This window comes from Thermobia domestica, chromosome 7 (assembly GCF_964235325.1).
Source record: "Thermobia domestica chromosome 7, izTheDome1.hap1.1, whole genome shotgun sequence".
NCBI classification, from domain to species: Eukaryota; Metazoa; Arthropoda; class Insecta; order Zygentoma; family Lepismatidae; genus Thermobia; species Thermobia domestica.
Genome location: NC_137460.1, coordinates 53,625,024 through 53,649,823, shown reverse-complemented (window position 1 = coordinate 53,649,823; position 24,800 = coordinate 53,625,024). Strand labels below are relative to the sequence as shown.

Genomic DNA, 24,800 nt, shown 5'->3' with positions numbered 1-24,800 from the left:
AAGTTGCAGGAAACCATCCTTAAAATCTGTTGGTCCACGTTGAAGTTATTGACACAACAAATTGTATCACGAGGAGATGGAGATGCAGTTTTTTTTATAAAAGCCAAACTGTACATGAGTTTTCATGCTTATGCCTTTCAACAATGTAACTTAAGTACCGATCCACTATCCATAAGTGATTGTAACGGTTACAGAAACGTGCAGACATTGATTGATGAAGTGCCTTTTACACGTAGGACTGTATTCTTCAAGTTTTCTTTTATGACCAAAGTATTTGCTTTCAACTTGATGCAAGTATATGGTACTTGTAGAAAGCATTTTTCAATTTTTCTTTCGTTATGAACAGTAAGACGCATTCAATATATCTGTATACACTTAATATCTAGTAGTTATTGAGTTCGCTTTGGAATGCTAACAGAGAGTTTCATCAGATACTTCAAGAGGTGTCAACTATTTGTTGCGATTGCGAACCTTTTTTTTTTTTTTTTTTTAATGAACAAAGCAAGCCGATTATTTTATGCCTAGTTTTATTTTGTCTTGAAGACCATTGCTACGCACTAGAATTTAAACACTAGTAAACAAAACCTACACTCATGGTACATAACTTCTATGGCTTAGTCATGTGTCGACCTACATTTATATTTAATATATATATAGAATTGATTCACATAGATTTGCACCTAAGCACTCCGGGGATTTCGAGTCTCGACATAAATGTTAATTTTCTTTTTTCTTTCTATCTTTTCTTTTTTCGTTGGCATAAAAGTGGAATTAAAGCAGATCTACTTTAGGATCTCTCAGAAATACTATTTTCGTCTTTTATTTCATTTTTTTCTTTTCTAAAAAATTACCAAGCTAGTCCGTACTAGCATGTACAGGACGTTAATGAATACCGTGTCATACAATAAGAGAGAAAAAAGTTGATTTTTAGTCTAGAAGATTCAGAGAGGTGAAATTTAGCAGGATTCTGTATCACACACAAGATTTTCTGTACGAGATTACGTACAGATTTCTTGCATAGCCAGGACCAATTTGTACAGCTGCAAATAGACGACAATCATGTGTATCCTCTGTTGTCATGTGCATGATACAGGAAATCGTACGTACTTTGATAAACATTATCTATCAATGACCAATTCCCATCCATGCCAACAATTACACTACTTCGGACACTGCACAATCCAAAAATTCTTCAGTAAAACGTGGATATTCTAGGATTTATTGAAACCAGAGCCATTAAAAAGAGTCTAAAAACGGGTATTGTTTTGTGAGGAAGGATGTTCAAAAACAATTTAGGGATGCATCATAGATCTCTGGGGACAGTCCTACAAAATTGCCTCCTTTCTATCAAACTGTAATCTTTAATAATGTCGAGTATCTATATATTTTTTGCTTCTTTGTTTTTAGTCCATTGATTTACGTCTGGAATTATTTTTCTGTTTCCTTGGAAATGAACTGGAATTACTTTTCTCTTTCCTTTGAAATGAACTGGAATTATTTTCTCTATCATTTGAAATGCATTGGAATTATTTTTCTGCTTCCTTTGAAACGAACTGGAATTATTTTTCTGTTTTCTTTGAAATGAACTGGAACTATTTTTCTGTTTCCTTTGACATGAACTGGAATTATTTTTCTGTTTCTCTTGAAATGAAGTGGAATTATTTTTCTGTTTCTCTTGAAATAAAGTGGAATTATTTTTCTGTTTCTCTTGAAATGAAGTGGAATTATTTTTCTGTTTCTCTTGAAATGAAGTGGAATTATTTTTCTGTTTCTCTTGAAATGAAGTGGAATTATTTTTCTGTTTCCTTTGAAATTAACTGGAATTATTTTCTGTTTCCTTTGAAATGAACTAGAATTATTTTTCTGTTTTCTTTGAAATGAACTGGAATTATTTTTATGTATCTTTTGAAATGAACTGGAATTTTAATTATATGTTTTTTACAGATTTCTTTTTCACGTCTAGTTAAATGTCCATTGTTTTTTCAAAATGAATTCGTATTATATGTATATGTAAACTTAATATTACGGAAAACTAAATGTTAATTATTTATATTAAAATTCAATATTATGTACACAAAATTTAGTTTTCAAGTAAAGAAGCATTTCAATAGATCTGAAGAAAAAATCAGAAAATTCAAACCCCATTACAATTGCAGTTGATTTCAAATAAAGAAGAAAACTAATTCTCCATATATAGTGCACGCATTCAACGCCATTAACAAAAGCTTTTATAACTGGTGTGTCGTGCACCCCTATGTAGTGTGTCGCTACAGATTAGAAGTCTTTTGAAAAAAGGTAAAGTTTATATTATCCAGAAGGCCTATACGTCTGAACTTACACAATACATTTTATTATCATCATGAAACCTTTATTTAACAAAATAATACACTCTGCTAAAGACAGTAAAGAGAATCACGTGAAACGTACATGTATTACAGAAGTAATGGATACCCATCACTAAAGTCACCGTTACCGTTAAAATGTTACCGGATTGATTTAGCTAACGAACTCGGCTGAGATCATTGCTCTGGCTATCTATTGCCAAAAAAAGAATTGAAAAAAATATCTTTCCTCTACTAGTCAGGGGTAAAAGTGAAGGGGAACGCGAGAAGCGGCCGTTCCCTTACTTCCAAAAAAGATTTATAGTGTCCTTCCAGTTCCTAAAAAATACAATGGTCAAAAATAGGCACGGGGGATGGCATGACGTCATGCGTCCCTGTACCTTTTCAGATTCACTTTTACCCCTGGTACGAGTTGTCATGAGGAGTAACGGACGGATGGACGGAGGACTAATAGTACAATCGTATAATAATAATAATAATAATAATAATAATAATAATAATAATAATAATTATTATTATTATTATTATTATTATTATTATTATTATTATTATTATTATTATTATATAATAATATACTTAACGCAACTCAACTTTTAATTTCAAAGGAAAAATAAACACTTGGGAACTAATTTCTCATTTAGCCATTAATCTATTATTTCTTTAATAACACTTTTCTATTTATTGTGTCACTTCCTAAACATCCCATAAATTAATATTTACAAAGGCGATTTTAAAATTTAATTTTTCCTATTTCTTCACTAAAGCATGCAAGCTTTTTAAATATATGATTCCGTGTGTTTCGTTTGACGTTCCTATACATTGAACTTCCTCTATATCGAAGATGTTGACAGTTCCAATTTATATCTTAAAAGACAATGGTTGACATGTTCAACAGAACACAGTGAGAGATTCTTTCTCTTCTCCCTCCCGTCACACCCCCTTCCTACTTAACTGTAAGAAGTATATTTCTCTGAGTACGTGTTTACTAATTCACAACACCATGCTAACTAACTCGAAAATTAAGCATAGGTTAATTTGCATATTTTTAAGTGCTAGCTAACGTAACAAAAGTCTTAACACTGTTTTTTTTCTTATTATTTTTCTTTCGTTTAATCGTGCAGAACAAACTAACTCAATAGCGGTGAATATCTGACCTTATCTATGTTTGTTTCTTTCTTCTCCTTCATCTTCCTCTTAAGAATCTTCTATTATTTTTTCCCATTTTATTTGATAGCTAATTAAGAGAACAGTTATCTCGTTTCTTTTGTTCTCCTTCTTCGTTTCTTTATGATAAAAAAGTAGCTCATATTTGTGTCAGATTTCTAAGAAAGAACATTTTGAAAGAAATGCTGTACACCTACATAACACGTTTTAAATTTTCTTACCCAAAGTATTATTCCATTCATTCTTTTTTTTTTTTTCTTTTTTAATGAAATGTTTCTGTCATACAAAATAAAATGTAGTAACTAATTTAGCTCAAGCTTAAGCAAAATCTAATTAAAACAATGCAATAGTATTGTAATAAAGATTTTTTAAAATCTACTTTATATCATCCCACACCCCTAGATATAAAATATATTGGTTGTGTAAAACTTATTTATACCTACAATACCATATGTCAGCATACCGTCCGCATACATTTTCCGAAACTTCTTAATTTATCTGTATTTTCTATGATCAAGTATAGTGTAAATTCAATTTCAGACATTCCACACGTAAAAGTATGTTTAGCTATTTGTATTCAGAAAGGAAGTTGTCAAAAAAAGTTTAGATCTATTTAAAAACATGAATAGGCAAATTTAATATGACACTATGTAAATTGTCTTGTTTAATTGCTTTTCGTACATGTCAATATATTTTTATAATGTTTTAAAAGTAAAACTTTTAAAGTAAAGAATAAAACTTATCTTCCTTGTGTCTAAAGTTGATGTTTATAAAACGAGATAGCCAGATGAAAAGGTGTCCGTCCATATTTGGACATTTCAGATTATGGTGATCTTACGTGCAAAGTCAATCACGATTAATCAATCAGGAAAACTTTAGCTTATTCTTGTGATAGAAAATATCATGTTGGCATCTCTTAGTCACATGCCTATACTTAAAATAAAATTTTGATATTAAAAATTATTATCTAAAATATAGTCAAAACTCGGAATCAAAAAGAAATGTATTTTAGAATGCTCTTAGATCCCAATCAAATTTGGTCCAATATTTCATACTTAAATTTTAGCATAAAATAGGCAATAGGCATACATTTCAACCCGGTTACTTAGCGAAAACTAATGTGCTTCACTGTATCAAATTAGGGTCTGAAACTACATAGGTACAACGCAGAAAATCTTAATTTTAATTGTGCTTAATACCTGAGTTATTGATTTATTTGTGAAATTATTTTTCCGGCTTTTCTTAATGAACTGAAATTTAATGGTTTAATTTTACTGATGTCTTCAAATCTATTGAAATGTCCCTTACTACGTGAAAATTAAGTTTTATAATGAATAATTTTAATGTTTAATGATCAAATTTCATTTTAGTAATATTAAATTTATATTTAATGCAAATTCATTCTGAAAACGCAAGGGAAATTTATCTGAACTAGAAGGGAAAAAATCATAAAAGAATATCATTAAAATTCCATTTCATTTCAAAGGAAACAAAAAAAAAACAATTCAATATAAATTAACAGGTTAAACAAGAATTTTAGAAATGATCAAAAAATGCATCAAAAGATTGTGATCTTGGCAATTAATTAGTTTTTGGATCAGGGTCCACACAGGTTCCTAAATCGACTTTTCGTATTTTCTACGGAATAAGCATATTATACTGAGCCAAACGATAGTTTGGGTTTGGCTACACTATATGTAGTTATCCAGATATAACGCGTACAAGAAATTTTTGATTAAAATATATTGGATCTTGAATCAGGGCCCATAAAATTTTTGAACGGCCCCTCCAACGTTAGGAAAGTTTCAGTTAGATCTGTACATCACGTATGGTTAGCAAGTTATTATCAACTTCTGAAAGTGTAGAACTATAATACTGCCTCTATCCTAAACCGTTTTTAAAATTAAAAAAAAAAAAATACTTTTCTGAATCTCGATTTTCAGATTCGCCAGTTGATCTTTGAGTTCCCAAAATAAGATTTGTTCGTATGGAATTTTAATTAATGGTTACAATGTATACGGTAGGTCTGTTAGGTGAATTAACTTGTGATTCACTCGACAATAGACCTTCCGAAAGAACATAGAAAAAGTGTCCTTTTAAACATACTTAAAATAACTTTAACAAAAATGCACGAGCTCGTAAATAACATTATCAACCATGGATGCAAACACATCAAGAATATTCCATCAAAGCTAAATCTATCTTTATCCGCTTTATTTTTACATATTTTTTTTAATTTTTATTTTAAGGAACGATGTTGCGACTTCCTTCTCTTTGTAAACATCAGTCTTCAATCAAATTCAAGCAGCTAATTTATCTTGAACGGCATGGCTATTTATTTCACACTTGAATGAAACAAGCTACATACATGTTTCGAAGTCTCATTCTTTTTTCCTTTTTCTTACAACATTGATCTATGGTTTCCATCGGCTTTTGGAGAAACATTGACCTTCACTGGTTACATTACAAGTGGCCAAAAACCTGATTACCTACCACATTACTTGACCAGGTAGTCACATGAACAGGTTGTTTGAGTGAAATCATTTTGGGTTGGTCTTCTGAAAACCAACTCTTCCGTCTATCACAAAACTAGTACTGTATTCAAAAACGACTCTTCTTTTCGTCCCCCATCCTCCAAAATGCTGTAGTTCATTAGTATTTTTAACTCATCATGTAACGAGAATTTTTTCCCTTTAGGAATTACAACTAAAAATGCATCATTTAATTGGTATTTTGCAATCTTGAAAAGAAGAAAAAATGGTAATGAAAGTTTGTCAGACAACGACAAAGTCATAATGAATGCAATACTTGCAAATCGTCCTGATGGTTCCTTTTTTTAGTCCTACATCTGGTTTGGTTTCCGGGAGAATGCAAGATTCCTTGACTTCGAATATCTCTCGGATGTTTGTCAGAGTCGATGCCTGATTGGAATTAATAATTGCTTACTTGTTTAATTAAAATTATAATAATTTGTTTTAGATGTAGTCATAAATGTCCACTTATAGCTCGTGAAAACTGCTTGTAAAGATATGAATATGTGAAATATATCCTGAATGGAGTCAGCGATAAACAACTAATAACTTGGCGGAGAGGAGGACATAAATGTCTTGCAGATTATGTTTGGTGGTGTAATTATACTATGTATACCTTAATCTTGATTTCATTATCATGATGTTAAAATAACATATCGTCTACCATTATGCACAGAAAAATATTGCAAATGATTTTATGTGTTTGTACTGTACAATGTACACACACACACACACACACACACATACATATATATATATATATATATATATATATATATATATATCGTCGGCGGCAATTCAAAACCTGCTATGTGCATTTTGCAGGAGAAGCGAAAAACAGTATCCTGGTTAGCTTTTTGGCTTTATAAAAGTGATGTTATAAGTAATATTTGATGCTGCACGTAACTGGTACCTTCTCAAGTTACTTGAAAAGGTATCAAGTTACGTGCAGCATCAAATATTACTTATAACATCACTTTTATAAAGCCAAAAAGCTAACCAGGATACTGTTTTTCGCTTCTCCTGCAAAATGCACATAGCAGGTTTTGAATTGCCGCCGACGATATATATATATATATATATATATATATATATATATATATATATATATATATATATATATATATATATATATATATATATATATATATATAAAAGAAAAAAGGAAACAATTTAGGAATGACCCCAAAAAATGGATCAAAAGATTGCGATCTTCGTCAAGAATTTTAGAAATGATCCAAAAATGCATCAAAAGATTGCAACCTTGGCCAATAATTAGTTTTTGGATCAGGGTTCACAATTTTTTTTTATTTTCGTATTTTCTACGGAATGAGCACATCATACTGAGTTAAGAGATAGTTTGAGTCTGGTTGCACCATATCTAGTTCTCAAGAAGGCGTGGAAGAGAATTTTTGACTGAAATATATTGGATCTTTTGATCCAAAAAAAAGTAAAGAAAATTTTTAAAATGTCAAGTCAATACTTCTATCACTATTCTTTTGGTCCATATCCATTTGTTTTCATTGATTGCATTATATCCTACTTAGTTAACAAGACAGATACTATTCTCATCTTACGTTCTTAGCTTGGTTTTCGAATTTATTTGTCTCAGCAAAATCTTCCTTTTAGGAAAAATACATTTTAAACATTCTTCACAAAGATGAAGTTGACAAATCGTGCGTATATCAAATTTTATTCTTCTTCTTCTCCTTCTTCTTCTTCTTCTTATTACTTTAGGTAAATAAAAATAATTGATTCTATGTTGTGTTCGCCCTTATTATCCAAAATGCCTCATATAATAATTTTTAATTTTGAGGAAACATTTGAGCTGTAATATATTTATAATGGATCATAAACAATACGTCAAGGGTACAATAATAACAGTAATCAATTTAAAATGTATTACATAAAGGATTGAGAGTCAGAATAGGTCTTTTCCTCTGTTGCAATCATGAAGAATTTGAGGACTAGAAAATTTCGCCTTTTTGCAACTATTGTGTCTCACATGAAATTTTAATGTATTCATATGGACACAGGAAATGGTCCTAAAGATAGGGAACATTTTACCGAATATAAACACATCGAAATACTTAGCAAAACAATCTGATCTGAATTTTGATTAAGACGGTTCATTTGGTTCAGCCCTTCCCTGTAAATTTTACATTTCATAGTAAGTACGTCTTTTTTTGTTTGTTTGTTATTTTTAGGAGAAGGGAAAAAACAGATACTGTCTCTAACTGTCCGGAAGAAAATTATTCAGGACTCCAAGAATGACGTGGAAAAATTATTCACTGCCAGAAACAAGGAGTAAATCCACGTAAAATCTCTAATGACATATACAACATTAAGACTTTTAACAAAAACAAATACTCTATAAGAATCGAACACAAAGAAGGCAAAATAAAGTATGAAGACACAGTCATCAAGATATTGTAGAGATGATACAGCAACAAAAGCTTTATTGTGACTTTTTTGCTGAACTCAAAAGTAGATTTCCGTGCTTCAAGTGTACACGTATGTGTAAACAGTATCGCATTAATAATACAGTAAACATCTTTGTAACTAAGTAAACAAGAAAATGATGCTCTATTTGGTTTAAAGAAATAAACAAACCCATTGTGTAAACGTAATTATGAATATACTATGTATAACTAAATTGTACAACGTATATATGTTTACAAAGAAACTTAATGTGTTAGCAAATAAAATTTATTACAGAGCTGCATTATAAAAAATAGCAAGGCAATAGTAAAGTGCTTGAAAAGTGTCCACATTTTACTGAGAGGAGACCAGTTGTTATAATTAAGAAGGACCACAAAGATTAAACAATAAGCATAGTGAAGAGGCTTCGCACAAATACAGTGAAATGACACTAAAATATGCAGTAGACATCCAATTCTGATTATGTCATACAACCATCTTGCAAACGGGATTCTTACGTAGCTTTTCAACGTCATTCTTCCTTGAATAAGTGGATAACCTTTTGCCTTAGTCATAATACCTAGAAGATGAAATCATAGTTTAAACTAAACTCTGCGACATTTTGCTCCATTGTGTACTGATACACGTAGTAACAAGGGTATAACATAACAAGCCACATCTGTGAAAAAGGAACTTCAATTTGAGAATGAAATATAGATGATATATCCAACCAGGATTTGGAAACTATAGGGATTCCACATAAGAACATGAAAAAAAAAATACTACTAAGAACTAAATCTCGCTTATGGTTATCAATTACAATTTTCTGTTCTCTTTTCGTTCTCTTGCAAGGAATAATAGTTATTAGAAGTCGCATATATATATATATGGTCGACTGTATCGATAAAATTGTTATAATGTTAAGTTGATTTTTCAAATTGGCCCGTCCATGATGGACGAATGGCCGGTTAAAAGTAGATTTGTTTTTCACTATTAAATATGTATTTGAGGATGATAAGCGACGCCAACCATAATTAAAATGTGCTAAATATCTTAAAGTATATCAAACTATAAACTGATCTGAAGTAAAAATTGATTAAAATTAAAAAGTAATTAAAAAATAAGGTTAAAGCTTTCTTATACTTAGCTTGTTGGTCGCCATCTTGATCCCCCAAACTTACAATTTATGAGCAGTAAATATTTCTTCTTTATTATTGCTCGTAATTTGTTTATTTATATACTTATTTACAATTATTGTTTACTTGATTATTTATCACCGTATTTAAGATGTTCACAATATAGAAAGCATTTTCTGTCATTTATTTACACACTCACACATACACACACTTAGCACAATTGTTCTATGAATTTTAAGTTCACATGAGAATATATCTCCTTACCTACATTACTTTGATCACTTTGATGGTATATTTCGATTGGTATACTCATTCGTCAGGCGCAAAGAGCTCATTCATGACTAAGCGGTTAGCGTACGCACCTTTGGCGTGGGAGACCCGGGTTTGATTCCCAGCGGGAGCTCATGTGGTTCGGATTCCATGTTAATCAGTAGGTCCACGTCTCGTATATCCTCGTTGCTGAACAGGGCATTAAACTCAATATCAATTCAACCCATCACACGCAAGTAAATAACAAAATTTAAAGTGTAAGAGGTAATGAACATTTTGTGTTACATCTCATTAACTAAAATGGGTCTTCCGAATGTCTTAATGAAAGCCTTGTTGTGCGTATATTTTAGTGGCAGTTTTATTTTAATAAGTGGCGTGGTATTCGTATAGCATCAATTTTCAGATTAACAACAACAAAAATCGCTTTTGTCGATTTTCTTGAAAATTACGCATGATGATGTATCCTCAAAATTGTCATTTTGATGAGATGAGATATATCAATAAGTATATATATATATATATATATATATATATATATATATATATATATATATATATAATATTATTTTTGGGCATTTTTTCGTTATATATTTACGTTAATTATAATCTAGAATTAATGTATTCTGAAGTTTCTTCTGGTAATTTAAGTATATATAGGGATACTTCATAGGAATGACATGGAAGTTCGAAATACTACAAAAGATAATACGAGGGTATACCCAAGAATAACAGGAATTATTTTTTTAAAAGCTATGCATTTATTTATTTTTACAAAACAAGTTTGTCACTTTCAGAGTATGTTCTATTACACTTAATACATTTGTCCAATCAGTGGTTTCATTCTTGGAAACATTTTTCAAAATCATCTGTCTCTTACTGAATTGCACACACACACACAATTGTATGCATAATTAAAAGAAAAGAAAGTCATAAGTTGGAATTCCAAAGATGACTATATTTTTTAAATAAAATATTAGAATACTGTATATTTCTATTACATAAAATAGCATAATCAAACGAATGGCTGATAAACTGATATTTTTCATTTTGGTTCCCTTGTTTGCGTTACTAAAATGGTATATACTTTATTAATTTTTAAGTGTACGTTCAGTGAAAAATTCCTTGATCAATAATTAGGTTTAACATGCCATTTATAATTAAAATTAATTGAAATACTTTTGCCGATTCAGAAAAAAGTTTTTTACCATAGGGTTAACTATTTTCCATTCATAACAGTTTAAAAAAAACTAGTATTTCCCCACAGTGTTCAATTAGAAGCATACAAGATTCAGCATCTCTATCAGACGATGTTGTAATTAGTCTATTGAGAAATAGTGTTTTCTTCTGAATTTGGAAATCTTTTGAATATCTTTGATAATGGAAATTCGATCTTATTCATTCGCAAAATTTTAGAAGATTACGTACAGCAAGTGATTAGTTAAACTGTCATCTATAGATAGATAGGCATGTTGAATGTTGTTAGGATGTAAATTTCATTCAAAGTGTCATGAATTGATAAAGATGACGGTTAGCACGGTTGTCAAGAAGAGTCTCTGTTAACAGAAGAAGATCGATATAACAAGAGTTTGATGTGGAATTACAATGAGATATTTAAAAGAATAGTGTAAGATTTGGGTGAAAAGATTAATAACCTTGTATTGAAACTCCCTACAAAGTTATCGATGTATTGACTTTTCCATTACTACTTTTTAACTATATTCCCTACAACACTTAAATGTCTTAATCATTAATTAACTTCTCACCACTGATCTTATTAGTTCTTCTTTTTTACCTATATCTTATACTTAATCTTTTAAATCTCTCATTGTAATTCCGTATTTCTTTTTTTAGGGGGGGGAGGATCAAAAGATCCAATGTATTTCAGTCAAAAATGTTCTTGTAGGCCTGGAGAACTACATATAGTGTAGTCAAACCCAAACTATTACTTAGTTCAGTATGATGTGCTTATTCAATAAAAAATACGGAAACTAGATTGAGGGGCCGTTGAGAAATTTTGTAGCCCCTGTTCCTAAAACTAATTATTGGCCAAGATCGCAATCTTTTGATCCATTTTTTGATCATTCCTAAAATTTTTATTTAATACATATAACTATTTAAATCAGTTTTGTTGTATTTATACATACTACTAGTAATTCTTGTATAAAACTTTATGAGCCTATATGAAGCTTTATTCCCTAGCTTGTAGCTATATTTTTTTTTCGAAGATAACTTCCCTCAAGAACCGTGACTGATTAACATATTTCTCGTGGACACTCTTCAATGTAATTTATCTTCGTTTTATACATATAATGTACCATAGGTTCGCTTTCGCTCAAAAAATATACTAATCTAGTAAGTTCTTTACTTAACGTCCCATAATTTTGCTCCAGCAGATGGTGGCTAATTGTGAGAAAAGTTACTCGGTAAACATGATAATTTTATTGCTACAACCTAAGGGAAAAAAGAGAATACAGAAAGTAGAAGGACACGAGATAAGCTTGCTTCTATTAGCTTTCGTAGTGATCAAATTGAAACTTTGTATCTACGTGATTTCCCTTAAGGACCGCCACTGTTGATAAATAATGCACGATAGAACAATTACTGTTCTTATATTTGTAATTGGAGATTTTCGGTTTGTAACAGATCATTGAAATTACCTCGAAATTAACCAAAATTTGTCTAAGTTCAATCACCTAAATACCAAAATATTGCTTTCAGATATAGGTTCTGGCCTAATTTCTTCTAAAAATATTTCCCATCTTTTATTGTGAATATTCTCAGTAAAAATGACCTCATACTGGCTCTTGTCTAGAACTTTGTTAATTTTTTAAATATATATATATATAGCAATAATGTAGAGACGTATATATTTCCTTATGTCTGTATATGCAGCAAGAAAGAAGGAAGTGTGATTATATGAATTTCTTTTCTATCTTTTTTCTAGAATTGGCTTTAATATTCAAAAGACTGAAACATGTGGCGGACGATTGTTCCTCTTCTGTGGTTGCTCAGCAATGCAGTATTCATTGCCGGTAAGTAGCTAAAACGTCGTGCTGCACGATTTCTTTGCAATGCCTTTTTTTTTTAACAAGCCGTAAGTTATCATGTGATACTGTGACGTTTGCCCCATCACGACACATGCTATTTTCAAATTAGGTGAACATTATATAGCAACAGTAGATTGTATAAATTGTTATCAGACGCTATTGCATCTTTTTTTATTATTTTTTTCTTGCTTCTTGTTCCTGTTGGCAGTATTTTAAGGTTTTACAAGGCCTATGTCAAGGAAAAGGGCACACAATACAGACTGCAATTTGGTCTGTAATAATACTAGTCTAGAATAAGACTATTCACTGAAGATGGCTCTTTATATAAAATGTTAAATTACATGTACTGTTATCTCTTCCAAGCATAACCATTCATACCAGCCTCATTCTCATCTTTCTTAAACAATAGGCCTACCTAATTGTATGAGATATTGTTGCTTTTTTTTTCGCTGGAAATTCTTTAGAGAATATTCATCAGTGGTAGTTTGCTCTTATATCAAGGGACGCTGCCATGGTATACACTCACGTTACTGTTGATTTGACGAAAACCTGTAAAATAATCGATGTAATTGAATTATTAGCAGCTTGGACTTGAGTTCGATTCTGGGATGAGTGCACAGAAGCGTCAATAGACCTATCAGGTTTCGTTAAATAGAGGTCCACGATACTCTGCCAATATAATAGGAGTTTCATTTTTTTTTCAGTAAGTTACAAATTGACACATTGTCCCCTTAAATGGCGCCTTTGTGACTATAGTGTTTCGATATTGATCCAGCATAGTGAGATAAATAAGAGCTACTTGAATTAAGAAGTAGTGAATTCAAGACTAGATCACTCAATAAAATGTACATCATTTGACTGATCATAGATCTTTTTGGACTATAGCTGCAACTTCTCTATTTATGTACTTTTTTTTTAATGCAATGGCTCAATCGTGTACTGTTCAACCGTTACCATTTCTTGACGTCATACAATGATGAAATTTGGACATTTACACATAAGTCGGCTGACAATACAATATTCCGTGGTTACTTTTATAATTTTTTTATACAATATATATTTATAAATATTATTTTAAAGCTAAGTATCATGTTTGATTTTAGAAGTCGTAGACATCAGTCTTTTCGTATGCAACCAGTCTTACTATTGAGTAAAGCGGGATTATCTAGTGTACAGGGGTTAACAAACAAAATTTCAGATTCTCACTATTTTTTTTAAATAACGCGTCGGAAAAGATATATTTTAAAAAACAAGCTTTCTATAAGAATAACAAACAAAATAAAACAAATTGTATTAAAAATCAAAAGAAAAAGATAAGTATAGATTTAGTAAAAAAACAATTCATTCTAAAAAGTAGAAAATAAGTCTGTTTTAAAAAAAATACTTTAAGAAATTCTATTTATTCACGACTAAAAAGAAAAGCATGAGCAGCGCTCTTATATTACAATTACTTGATTTGCATGAAAATTGAAGAATTTATAAAATGATTGTGTATGAGAGAGTTCCCCATGATTTTTTTTAATATTCATACATTTTTTAAATGTTTAGTTATTTGATAAAGATCTCTCACACTACTGCATTAATCTATGCGTGAGATCTGGTTCGATCCCTGGTAGGGACCAAATTGACCAAGCATTGTAGTACAAGGGTGTAGCTTACTACTACAAATAAAAAGTATCGAACAAATTGGAACTAGGGTTGGAACTAATAGCATTGGAACTAAGTCCTGGCTGAGCACCCATCATTTAGTTGAAAACGTGTTAATTGACTAGTCTTTGTAATATTTAGGGATAAAGAGTTCAGATTTTTTTTAATAAATAACCTTCGTCATGTTCAGAAAGAAACCAGTAACCCTCACACGTCAATAACTAACAAACTTCCTCTACGTAATGATCTAGTTTTTCAAAATCAGTTGTCTCCTCAAGGTTTAATGATATTGATCTTCTACTTTGAGCCATTCCTTCCTTGATTCGCGCAAGGCATTATTTATAAATAACTATGAGCATGTGTTATATTCCATTATCATATAACATACTTCAATACGCACATTAACACTTTTACTACATTCCAGTAATTTTCCACTTTCTTCCTTGTTTATTGCTGTAATTATTTTATTTGTAATTAAATAACTTAATTGAACCATTAACGTTGCATTTAAAATGTTACTTTAAAAACAGTTTTATGTTTAATGGGATGGAACAAACCTTGACAGGAATTATATTATGCAGTACCAGTCACTAAATGTGTTATTGACAAGTGAGTTTTTTAAATTTTTCTTTCTTCTTCTTGTTCTTTTATCTTACATGAAAACATAAAATAAAGTCTTCCAAAATCTCACAGTTATAACATGCCAAGGAGAACCATTTTTAAAAATTCAGAAACCGGGTTGCTGTAATAGATATTGTTCATCACAGGCAAGGGATATATCTTGTTTGTGCTGTCAAATAGGAGAGACATCAAGGGAAAGGGGAGTCTTATAATGTATACACAAATACAGCAATGTTTACCTCTATTTTGTTCATTATTTAGACTTTCCATTTGTTCTGTACTTAAATATTAGTAATTGAAACGTATTTGTAACAGAATTTATAAATAAAAGGTACGAGCCACTATATTAAACATTCTCGCTTTAAATCCTTAAAGTAAATTGTGTTGTAATTATTAATGGAACATTTTCTTGTGAAGTGCAAACAAAATTAAGAGGCGTTTACGAAAAATTTCATTAATGAAATATTTAATGAAACATGAATAAAATTGTCTGAGTCGTCTTTTGAGAAAATTGTCCAAAAAAAAAACTCTCAAAAGAATAAACTACACGTCATAAATTTTTCAGGACAAATGAGTTATGCAATCTTGTCAGGTTGTTAATAAAATATTTATTTATGAATTTTGAATAAATTTGCCTGAGTAGTGTTTGGTCATGTTATGAGCCTAGTAAGCCTATTATTCGGTTGAGCCTGGTACCATATATTGAAAATAACATTTTTAAAAAAATCAGTTACATCACTTGTCAGATATGTTCTTTATAAATGAAGAGTAAAGTAGTTCTATCCTCTAGTAACCCAATTTAAAATATGTTCTCCAGTAGTCTGACGTATAAGAGAATAGTAACCGAATTCTAACTTAAAATATTTTTAATAAAAATGTTTTAAAATAATAATAATAATAATAATAATAATAATAATAATAATAATAATAATAATAATAATAATAATAATAATAATAATAATAATAATAATAAGCTTTATATATAAGAATACGAAAATAATATGTATTAATAAGTAGAGATATGATTTTAAAATAATTTCATAAATTGGAATAAAACCCCTCTTCAGAGCTAAATGGAGACACATTATGTAATTTTATTTGTAATGCACAAAATAACCATTGACGTATTATCTTATTTAAATCATTTTTAGGATTTTAGGATTTAGGATTTTTAATATAGTAAAATGCAATAGTTAATTCACTATGCACCTAAATGACTTAGCTGGATTTTTTGCTACTAATTGTTTACTTTTATCTAAATAAACTTTCATAATAGGGAGAGAAAAGTGTTACTTCCTCATACATTTTAAACATGAAAGGAACTTTGTGGTGGACAAACACCATGTGCGTAGGTTTCCTCGGGGTTCTCCCGTTTCCTCCCACTTTTTTCATGCCACCATTTCATTCATTCCTCATCATCACCGTCTCCTTTAGCTTAACCGGCATAACCGTGGGACGTAAAACTCAAAATATTTCATTTCATTTTTAAACGTAAAAGTGCACTTAGGAATTCATATCCTTGTATCACAGTTTTATTAGATGCATATTTCTATTGAGTACGTTGTTTTGTTTATTTTTCATTGTTAACAATAAATAAATCAAGATCCTCTTCATCTAATGGTACATTTTGTTTTAATATAGATACCAAAGCTAATGTTTTATTATGTTAACAATTTTTGCTAAACACTTTATGTTTGTTTGTTTGTGTTCAGTTGATTAATTGCAAAGTCATGAATTCTTCGTTAACAACTGAATAAAAAATTCAACTGAAATTCATTTAACTGTCAAGTAATAATAAATATATATTATACGAAACTGAGTTTGTTGCTTTAAGCATAGAAAAAAATGGGTAAAGTAAAGCAATAATGCTTATGAATCAACAAGCTCAGTTGAGAAGAAAGGAATTCAGTTAATGTTACAATGTGAGCAAATCAAAATATTAAAAATACAAAATTTTTCAAAAAATATTCGTATCAAAATTCTATCTCAACCTCAAGTCCTTTCCATATCTTCATTATAATATAAAATATGATTGTATGGAAAAGGTGTTTTACGAAAAAGATTTCTGGTTTGCTTTCTTCATTTCCTGTACATACAAAAGTGAGGTTACGTCAAAAACTTATGAATCATATTTCCTCATGCGTAAAATTAATAACAAAAATAAAACAAATAATAACTTGTTATTTTTTAAAAGACAACATTTAATTCCATGCGTATAAATGTGTTTAACAAATGCATATAAAATGATAAACCTTTCATATTAGAAATTTCTTTGACAAGGTATTTAAATGAACTGATCGACTAAAGCTATTAGGTATTCACATTCTGAGCTTGTTCTTCACAAGGACTGTCTTGTGGAATGAGCAAGTGCGCAGTTGTCCAGGTCTTGCGCTTAAGCGATCCGGGGCATAGGAAAAAATAGTAACGTTCTTCACGGAAAGTAACAAATTTACTATTTCTAATTGGGTTTTGAGATTCAAATATTTAAAGTTAATGAATCTCCAGTTTGCAAGACATTTTTTTTTTTTTTTTTACAACTGTATACCATTAATGTCACGAAGTGCATTCATAGTAGATAGTAGGATAGCATTATCGTTGATATGAATAGGTTAAAGTTGGTGCAAAATAATTTACTAATGTTGGGGAATGGGATTTACACTTGACTTTCAATTTAAACGATTCAGCCATTTCCTCACAATGAGCATTTACTGAATACAAAATCCTAATATCTATATATTAAAATGCTAGATTTATATGTTTGTCTCCAAAGAAAAGTTTATATGTTTGTCTCCAATCCTTTCAACAATGAGATCTTGAAAACCAGAAGAGCGTGGTCCATTTCAAATTTTGTGTAGATTGTTCAGTTCTAATTGAATATTTAATAAACGTGGCCGTTCTTTCTTTAATACGTTTTTAAGGGTACATTGGAAGTGTTGAAACTTGAAAAACGCAAAGCATTATATCCTATGAGTTATACATTCCAACACAACAAGCTTTATACAGGGATTGTATATCTCTCAGCGGTTTGTTTGATGGTCAATGATAATGAAAAACGAAGGGTAATCATTTCTCCAGGCTAAAATGAATCTTTATTGTTTGGAGTGTTTTGCCCAATGAACATCATATATCACTGACATTATAATTAATTGTGTATGTAATGTATTTGCTTATTACATACTACATGCAAGAAGAAAGAAAATATTGATCATACATGAATTAGAAACTCTAACCGGAAGTAGGCTCAATCTTGCAAACGGTTCGAGGTATTGAAAAAATCGGAAAAACCTCCCCTTTATGGTACGCCTTGACGATTTTTATCGAGACGTATTTCACTTGTGTCTGTAAAGGGACATATACATATGTTGTGAGGAATGACAAGAAGATTCATCCTCATATATGAATGATGAGCGGTGTAGAGAGCGCAGGTTCGGCTAGTAGGGTATATAAAACATATCACTATTTTTACTGTGTATGAATTAATGTTGAAGCCAGAAATATCACTGGTCTACCACTTCCGGTTTCAATACAGGGGTATGGGGGACAGAAGGAACCTAGTATTACCACCTTCAATATAATTAAATTGTTCTGACGCAGTTGAATTGTTAGACTCTGATGAGCTGACGAAACAAAATTTTCGGTATTGTCAAATGAGAAACAAGGTTTCGACTATACAAATTCACATAAACTTTGTGTAATTTTGACATATTACTTGTTCATTTTTTATTATGTTAGGTAGTGGTTTACATCAGTGCCGAACTGGCTACTAGTTGGCCCTGGCGGCTGACATGTTGTGTTGGCTCCAAATTCTCAATCCCTCCAATCACCATTACCTCAACTGCCCACTGTTTTCCCAAGATAAAAGCACACTATTAACTTATAAAAAAGCACCGTACACTATATCATAAAGATTATAATATAAAATCAAGATATGTTATGTAACAGTATTTTTGAGAATAACACAGACAGTAATCATTAGCATACTTTTTTCATCTCGCTTTGGGATGTCTGAAATTTGTAATTTGTTAATAAAAATAAAAAACTACGGACAAATTAATGTAAAGTAGCACTGGCGATTTCAGTATTCGTGAACAAGGGGTACGATAAGCTCCAAAGGAACGCCTACTGCACGTAGCCCGAAATATTATTCCGGGGGGATATACCTTCCGGAACAAGCACGACAAAATCTTCTCGTAAGGATATGAACATCGGTAAGTACTTGTCGTCCACGAACAATGTAAAGTAGCCAGATTGGGTGTATTTATGCAAATTGTGTGCACATATGTGCCTTTTGCGACATGATAAAAGATCAGGAAGGAAATTATCAATAGCAAATCTTAGTATTGCTACCAGAAATTGGTTTAATGAATTTTCATTTTAATTTACGTAATTTTATTCCAAAATTTATGTGACCTCGTCTCTGTATTAAAATTTTCATTTGGCCCCCTTTTGATTTGGCCCATGTCTGGGTTGCGATGGCCGCCTAGAGACCTAGGCCAGTCTGGACCTGATTTATATATAAATTACTACAGAAAATTGCATATAAAACTTTACAATTATCTTTATAATTATTCTAACTTGTTATTAAGATAATGTGAAAATTCCAATAAATTAAAAAAAAAAAAACAATATGTCGTTTAAATTTAAAAATTATTTGTTTTGTTTTCGTTCTTGGTTGTTCTTGTGTTTAGTGTCCTTTTCAGCAATGAGGCTATATGAGACGTGTATCTACAGTTTAAAAGAGAACAGGAGTGAATTAAGAGCTTCATTAAACGTACAGTAGGTCATAAACATTTTTTGGGGGGGTCTATAATTTTAAAAAATGTATTTTCTTTAATTTATTTTCGTTAATGGCAGAATAGTTCAATGTAAACAACAAATTGTTAACACAATTATATAGATGGAAGCTTCATGACCATATTAAAGTTTTAAGGGCAAGTATGTCATTGAGATAATGTATGTGTTCAATTTATGTTAGGTGTTTATTTTATTAACAATCGAAATCTTTCGTGACCTGTTCTAGCGGTTCAGTTTGATGTAGCAGAATTTATTTAAATAAATGTTAAAATCAATGGTTTAGATACGGCACTGAAATGATACTCTTTCTCATGTTACTGGTTCCTATTACGGTAACCTACAATAGCACTTTTTTTTTTTTTTTTTTTTTTGTACTGCTCCGTTCTTTGACACACAGCATGAGGTACAGCCCCATTGTTAGTTCACAAGCATGAGAAGAATGTAACATGGATCACCTACTGAGATCCAAAGTAACCCTGCCATGAGAACCAACAGAACAAACTTGGAAAAGAGATGATTAAAATTTAAAATGCGTCCAATGTGTTTCAACGGGAGATTCGTGCGTGTATGAGCATGAGAGGTTAATCTGAAAACTCGATCAGTCCCACAGCTTAACGGGAAAGATGATCACCTTAATGAGGAAATGGTGGCCGGTTATCTCCGATACTGCTGGTACTGTACTCTACTAGCAGTGTAAAGAGAGTCTGGCGTAACACCTAACATAAATTGAACACATACACTCTCTCAATGACATACTTGCCCTTGAAGCACAAGTACAGCTACAGAACAGACTGCAAGCATGATCATACAAAAGTCTATTGAAGTAAAGTGCACTTGAGTTGCATCTCACGTGCTCAAAGGCCTATCTATATCCTTTAGCGGTTAATAGAATAGCGGTTTCTGTTCAACTGTTCTGTAAGGAGGAGTTGTTTTGTAATAGCGTACTGTTGTAGCCTTCTCTCTCTCTCTTCTACATGCAATGCAAACTTTAGCATACATTAAAGTTATATATAAACCTGTTGTATTTCTCATATTTCACACATTATCAGAAGGGTGTGTTCGTCAGGAATTGTGGTCGGGAACGTTCAACACTCAGCAAATAACTGGATCATCTTTCCCAGTTTGACATGCAATATGCAATTAATGATATTATTATTATTATTAGTCGGCACGGTGGCTCTTATGATAGAATACTCACATCTGGTTGGAAGGGTCCTTGGTTATATCTCCGAACACATGGGTTTGTGGCGGACAAACTAGTGTCCAGGAATTTTCTCGGACTTCTCTTGTTTCTTCCCACGTTCTTTCTCATTTCATTTATTCTTTTATGATCATTCTCTATCATTAATCCACTGTCTACTTTAATTTAAAGGGTATAATCGTCGGATATATAAAGCTAGAAATTTTATTTTTATTTCATTACATTTACTACTACTACTACTACTCATTATTATTAGCACCCTTTCATAGCCAAGTGGGTAACGCATGTGGTTTCTGTTCGTGTAATCCCGAGTTAGATTCCCGGTAGGGATACTTTTCTCGGATACAAGCCTGAGTAGTGTGGTTCATATCCTACTTTAAACCATAGATCCCAGCTCACGTAGTCTCAATGGTAAAAAGAGACATCAAACTTCAACCCGTTTAATTCCATTATTATTATTATTATTATTATTATTATTATTATTATTATTATTATTATTATTATTATTATTATTATTATTATTATTATTATTATTATTATTATTATTATTATTATTTAACATTTTTGAAAAAATAATTTTAGTTTACTCTCCAGACGATGAGTGTAATACGCTCACATTTACTGTAAGATAGTTTAACTGTGCTCATCATCCCTTCCACATTTTACATTTTTTACAATGCTTTTATTAGGTTATGTTTCTGTTTACTTGCTGTGAAGTTTTGTACAGATATTTCAGTCCGATGGCAATACATTATCTTAACATAATTATCGCTCTAGCTAATCGTCGTACTGTAAAAATAATTATTTTACAAACTTAATAGATTGCGTATGTAGAGACCCGTATTTAGCTAAGTGCTATTCTGTTCTCGAGCACAGGGCGGCAGAACTTAGGGGGCAGCAAAATATTAGATTTTTTAAAGATTCACAATAAAGTAATATTTAAAACTAGCAACACGCAGAGTCCCGCACAAGCACGAGAAAATATGTTAATGGGTTTAATTCGCGCTAGTTACTAAATAATCAGCTAGTTTATCTGATTTTTTTTCTTTTTTTTTTTAAGAAAATCATCCTTCCTACCCCCACCCCAAGGCGTGAGGATGAACTTGAACATTACGAAAACTGATACCGTTAAACTCAGCGACTTCGAAAACTATGAATTCGACACTAATATCTGTCATTTTCGATTATTTTTAAAATCTTACCCCCTCCCTGGGAAGTGGAGTATGACCTTGAACTTGAATTGGATTAAACTGTCGCTATTCATCTCAGCGACGCCAAAAACTATGAATTCAACTCTAATATTAGCGTTTTCGAGTGGGCGGCAAAATTTGTACTGCGGGAGGCGGCATATTACTTAGAGCACTGGGGCGCACAATATATAAGTACGGGCCTGCGTATATATGTAAGTAAACAGTTATTTAGGCCTTAGAGATGGCAGAGTGGTTGAATGTTTTTTCGTGAGCTTTCTGTGGCGTGTTTAACAGAGGAACGCACACAAGTTTAGTATTCCTTTTCAGCGCAGAGAATATATGAGATGACATCTATTGCGGAAAGTGGGGTCCAAACCACTACTCGAGGTTTAACTTTTTTTTTTTTTTTTTTTTGTATAGCCCGTTAACAATGAATTTGATGTCTGAGACACTGAAGGAACTTGAACTTATAATTTAATGCAACATTGCATTGCTTGATATTTACAACAGTTCATCGATAGACTAAATCGTCTCTAGGCAATATCTTCTGCATTTAATGAATTAATTGTTTGTTATACTATCTCTATTTTAACGCTATTTTAAAATTTTGTTAGGTTGTTAGGTAATCGTTGTTGAGCTATTGGCTTTATCTATGAATCAAATCCATGACTACACATGTTATTCACATGGTGCGAAATCATCACAATTGAAGCGGATGATATACTATATATCACGGAGAAATTAAATGTCGACTAAAAGCAGGGAATTCGTGTTACTATTCGGTTCAAAATATCTTGTCGTCGCGAATTCCGTCGATGAATTTGAAACTTAAAATATACAAAACGATAATCATGCCTGTAGTTCTGTATGGCTGCGAAACATGGTCACTTACTCTGAGGGAAGAACATAGACTGAAAGTATTTGAGAATAAGATCCTGAGACGAATATTCGGACCCAAAAGGAACGGGAATGGGGAATGGCGGAAACTTCATAACGAGGAACTACATAATTTATATGGTTTACCAACATTGTTAGGGTCCTCAAGTCTAGGAGGCTTAGATGGGCGGGTCATGTAGCTAGAATGGAAGAAAGTAGAGACGCTTTCAAAGTCTTGACTGGAAGACCAAAAGGAAAACGACCATTAGGAAGACCTAGGCGCAGATGGGAGGACAATATTAAGATGGATCTCGCAGAGATTGGAATACAGAGTAGAAACTGGATGCAGTTAGCTAAGGATAGAAGTCAGTGGAGAGCTTTTGTGAACACGGCATTGAACCTCCGGGTTCCATAGGCCATAGAGTTAGTTTAGTTAGTTAGTTAGATATACTATATATTCCAACATTCATAATTACGGAACTGTGGAATTAAGGATAAAAGTTAACACATATTGTAGAGAGCGGTGCATAATATAGGAAAATGTGAAGACGCAATTACATATCAAATACATCGTAATTATATATGAATTACCTACTCTATTCGAGTTGGTGAGCAGAAGACAGTACTAGCCCAGAATTACACTTAATGTAATGAATGATTGTAGAATATATAAAATAATATATTTCGAAGGACCGGTGTAACAGTGTTCAAGCTGTAAGATAATTTAAAAATAAACTTATCGTGTAGGGGTCTACTACAGCGTAGCATAATTGTTTAATTGAAATATTCATGAAGTGCGATTTTGGACTTGTACCGTTCTTTCACTCATAAATTCAATTAATTTGGAAACTTTTGACAATAGTATTAGCTTTATTCACGACTCGTAGTGCGAGTATCTGTGTGTGTATGGAATAGGGGGAGAGGTTTTTATTCCAAAAATGTTAAGTGAGTTAGTAATTTTCCCATCATCCCAGGATTTCGCACCCTTCTGTGCCATGAAGAGGCATTAACACCGGAACTTGTAATTAACAGAATATATTATATTTGCCAAATACACAAACAAGAAACGAAAGTCAAGGAAATGAAAAAAAGAAAGAATTAACTTCACTGACCAAGAATTTCCTCTCCGTACCGATACGGTCATTCCTAAGCACCTACTCTAAACATTAAATACACATCCAAATTTAAAGATACACGCCTTTCACCGTTTATTTAACGTTGTTTTGTTTTGTTCCTCTTATTTCGTAACTCCCACTGACCGAGTATCTCGATGTGATGGCTTTTACGCCACAGTTAATGGGTTTTCCTGTATGTGAATCTCCGTCCCCCTCTTCTACGGAAGCTAACGGAAAAACTGACATCTACCCGTTAACTTTTGAGAGTGATCTACTGCGGGCTGCATTCGTAATTTCGTCGCCCTTGCTTACCCTTGTAAGGAAGAGTGACATAGTCTCGAAATGAAAAAGAGTTTCAGTTAGTTCCTCGTTGGTCTGTTGGCACAGAAAACTATAAAGAACGCTTTTTACGAAGCTGTTCCCCCACGCAAGGAAGGAGATAAAA

General features: G+C 31.6%; 1 protein-coding gene across 1 annotated transcript in view; it reads left to right on the top strand.

The window, feature by feature from the left end:
* Positions 1–24,800, top strand: part of tyn (trynity) — a 129,868-nt gene that overhangs the window by 57,563 nt on the left and 47,505 nt on the right. The window contains exon 2 of the mRNA XM_081764672.1: positions 12,809–12,896. Coding sequence (XP_081620798.1) covers positions 12,839–12,896 — 58 coding nt within the window. The 5' untranslated portion in view covers positions 12,809–12,838. The remainder of the gene's footprint in view (positions 1–12,808; positions 12,897–24,800) is intronic.